General features: G+C 41.4%; 1 protein-coding gene across 4 annotated transcripts in view; it reads left to right on the plus strand.

Annotated features, from left to right (window-relative positions):
• limk1a (LIM domain kinase 1a) overlaps window positions 1-1,667 on the plus strand; it is a 54,474-nt gene extending 52,807 nt beyond the window's left edge. For all 4 annotated transcript variants that reach the window (XM_019886030.1, XM_019886031.1, XM_019886034.1 and 1 more), the window contains one exon: window positions 182-1,667. In XM_019886030.1, the coding sequence (XP_019741589.1) occupies window positions 182-350 (169 nt within the window). In that variant the 3' untranslated portion in view covers window positions 351-1,667. The remainder of the gene's footprint in view (window positions 1-181) is intronic.
• Window positions 1,668-3,895: the final 2,228 nt, after the last annotated feature.

A 3,895-nucleotide genomic window follows, 5' to 3' on the forward strand; every position in this document is an offset into this window, starting at 1 on the left:
ACAACGAGTACAATGACACTCAGTCGAGCAGGGGTGGGAAAAGTTCGGCTCGTAATGAGACACAGTCATTAACTTTAGGGAACTCGCTTTAACAGACAAGATTTCGTTTTGGGTCCGGTGTCCTTTTTTTACGAGATATGTCTTTGAGTTTGAAAGCTGACTGTTTCTTCTTCATCTGTAGCCCGGCTTTCTCCAAACTGGAGGGATGGTTGGAGAACCTGAAGATGCACTTGGACATGGGCCTGCCACTCGTGTCTGAAACGGAACAGCTGCACAAGGCCTTCTGGGAGAAAAACAACATCACTCGGGCCGAAAACGGCCTGCACGTTCACCCCGAACAGCAGGAATAAGACTGGACTGGACAGGAGGAAGGGTCCAAGTGACCCAATCATGCAATGTAACTCTCTCTATGCCCCCCCCGAGCGGATGCAAAACATGCGGCTTGGCTCAGGCCTAGCAAGTAGACTCAGGAGGACGAACGTGCATCGGAAAAGCCACTTTTTTCAAATGGAGTGCACATAGTCTTATGTCCAGTCTCGAGACTGTCACTCTTGACAGCTGGATTCTCTGCTGCACATGATGCTTAAGTTAGAGCATGACGTACGCCATCAGCATCCACATTCAGATCAGTATGCCACTCCCGTATAAGGTAGATTTTACCTTTGCCGTTACTCCATAATATATTTATGTGGCTGAAACAGCTAAACGATAAGTCATAGAACAGGTTCTGTTTGGAACTCGATAGAAAATATTGTGCACCTGTTTTGCAAGTGCTACCGTGACTTAGCAGAGTGTCCCGGTTGTCACAAAACGTGTACGAATCGAGCTGCATTTCACATGTTCTCTGTCGTCGACTAGAGAGTGCAAGCCGAAACATTTTGGTTTCATTCTTACTCATCATGTCCCAAAACTGTTAACGCTCATTGTGTAGCACTGATTCAACTGTGAGGTGGTCGCGCACGCACACACACACACACACACACACACACACACACACACGGTTGTGGCGAAATTGTGTTTATAGTCTTTCGCATCTCCTCCTCACGGCTAACGTGGCATCTTCAATATTCCAATGTGCACTAGTGTACATAGGTGGCGACATTGTAAATGTGTTAAATATTGTAAATGTAAAGACATATTTTCTATACGTATTTGCATCATTGCTCTATTTTTATTGGCTGGCTTGACTCAAAACTACGGAGATTGAACGGTTTTGACTGGAGTTTATGGGGATCACCATTTGATAGATCATTAGTTGTTCCTGCATCTCCCTCCATTTGATCTCATGCGGTGCTAATTGTGTAATCCGTTTTCTGTTTCGACAGTTCCGTGCATTGAAGCTTTTTACCTTCCTATTTGGAAGTGGATTAAAACACTTTTCAAATTCTGAAACGCTAAAGTAGCCATGTAGGCCGATACGGTTGACGGTATATCTTCGTATTGTTCATCTTAATAGTACCACATCCTGGCTTCCTGTGTACACCTGCTGTATGTTTACATGTCCAATCTGTCTGTAGATATCACTTTATACCGCGTGTCTTTTTTTCATCCGTCTGTCTGTGTCCATGGCCGAAATGTATACATTGGCACCGCCTTGGAAATGATTGTTTCCACAAAATGTCTCACTTGCACCTTTTCAAATCTCTTGGCTGTAAACTAAAAAAAAAGTTGATTTCCGGCTTCTGTTCACACAAGCTGCATGGTACAATTGCTATAGTTGGTTTGCCTTTGAAGCCTGAATATTGTGATGTTAAATAACATTTTTAAATAAGATAGTAAACAAAACAGCATCTGTTTTACATATGAAAACCACTGAAATCTTTTGTATAGATTTTCATTTGCACTATATTAACCAAAATGGCTAGTTTAAGCCATGTTTCTTTTTATCTCCTTCTTTTGGGCTACTTGTGATATGAAGGAAATAATGTTGGTTCAGGTTGATTTCATGATGCAAGACACTGGTTGAGCCTTTCAAAATATGACATTCAGGAAAATCCATCCTCTCGCAATCAAACTGGTCTCGATTCGTAAAATGATGTCGTATTTTACGCGTTCCATGCTCCTCTTTGATTGAACATCAACTATGGGGACAATTTAGTTTACAATTTCGGTTTCAGAGCATGTCCAGTTTGAAAGCTCCTGAGGATCGAGTTTTCCTGTGTTAGCTTCTCTTGAGGATGTGGTGTCCCCACTCTGCTTGCTGCCTTGCTCAGTGGTCCTTTTGTCAACCATGTTGTGTGTGATGTCTGATGGCTTGGCTGCAAACACTGACCGCTAGTCTTTTGCCCAAAGCAGAACTTAACTTCCGCCTCTTCATTACTCCCCTTTGGCTCAGGGCTGTTGTTTCCTGGTTTTCCTTCACCATGAAGTCAATGCAGAACACAGTAACAGTCTACGTAAAGAGCATGTCATCACTATAGAGCCTGCTATTCAAAATTGCTTATTCAGAGCAGACCTCCGCGGTGATGTGTTACAAGTGTACATGTTCTTATCTGTATTTCCTGTGTGAGCCATGTGAGCATGTTGATGTCTCAGTGGGGACGATGTGATGATCAATTAGAATGTTGCCGCAGCACTTCTTTGCAAAGGATCAATACCTCTGATCAATGCTGTGCCTTTGTTGTAAGCTAGCCTTGCCAACGACTTGAAAAATGACCCGATTTCCTGATTTTTTTTTGTATCGTACGCGCAAGCATGATTTCAGTGTACTGAATATCATTGCTTGTACTGTTTGTATAAGATTTTCTTCTTGTCCTTGCTGATATTTGTATTTTCCTGAGCTTCGCTCTTTGTTTTCATATTTTAATATTCTAGTTATTTTGTTGTCTTATTTAAGTTTTACACAAGCTGTGAAAACAATTCTGCACTTTAAATCCTAAACGTGAACATTCGTACTCTTGAGGAGACGAGTGTTTTTTTTTTCTTTTTACTTTTTTTTTTTTTTGTCTGGGCTGAAAATAAAACTGTTGCTCCATAAACCAGTCAGTGTTCATTTATAATTGACATCAAAGATGCCTACGTTACACAGTATAATATAATAATGGTTAACAATGACCGTCTATTAATGTTTTATACAACTTTTCCAATCTGGGCACGGGTGAGATGGGGCCTATCCCAATTGACTTTGGGCAGGTCAACGCACAATGTACAGTTAAATTAGTGAATTCACTTTGTAGCCAAGTCGGGGAAGAAAAACACCACAGAACGGTCGTACTTCACTTCAACCTCAAGGTGTCACTATCGAAAAGCCTAATTTGTTGCGCTTATGTCATGAATTGTGGTGTTTTATTATCGACAGCGGGTGCTCTTGACGGTACCATTTTTCCTTGCACTATAAGTTAACACCTTCTTGGAGTCCCTTGATTGAAATGTATCAAGGTTATAGGCATTTAATCGAACTAATCGTCCTTTTGTAAACTTGTGCACAACGGCCACGATTGATGTTTGTTCCCCCCCAGATGGGCCAGGTCTTTTACAGATGAGGTAAATTTAGTTCAATCACTAAATCAATTAATTCAATTACATGTGAAAGTAAAAAAGTGAACACTTATAAGAATAAGAACCCATGAGCAATGTTAAAATTAATTATATCATAAACAATAATGAGTTGTAATCAGCGGTGTCGACGGTGAGGATGTAATCTTAATATTAATCGACAATGTTGTAATCAGCGTCTCAGAAAGCCAACCAACCAAAGAAAATCTTTGCAGATTCAGTATACTGTACTGTACCAGCTATTCGTGTATACAGTGTGCGCGTGTGTGTGTGTGTGTGTGCGTGTGTGTGTGTGTGTGTGTGTGTGTGTGTGTGTATCTATATGCACTTGACTCTTCACACATCGCGTGCACGTGCGATTGTTTTCATTCCGACGCAGCTGCGGCGAGCGCCTGCGCCC

This window comes from Hippocampus comes, unplaced genomic scaffold, assembly GCF_001891065.2.
Source record: "Hippocampus comes isolate QL1 unplaced genomic scaffold, H_comes_QL1_v1.1 scaffold29, whole genome shotgun sequence".
NCBI lineage: Eukaryota > Metazoa > Chordata > Actinopteri > Syngnathiformes > Syngnathidae > Hippocampus > Hippocampus comes.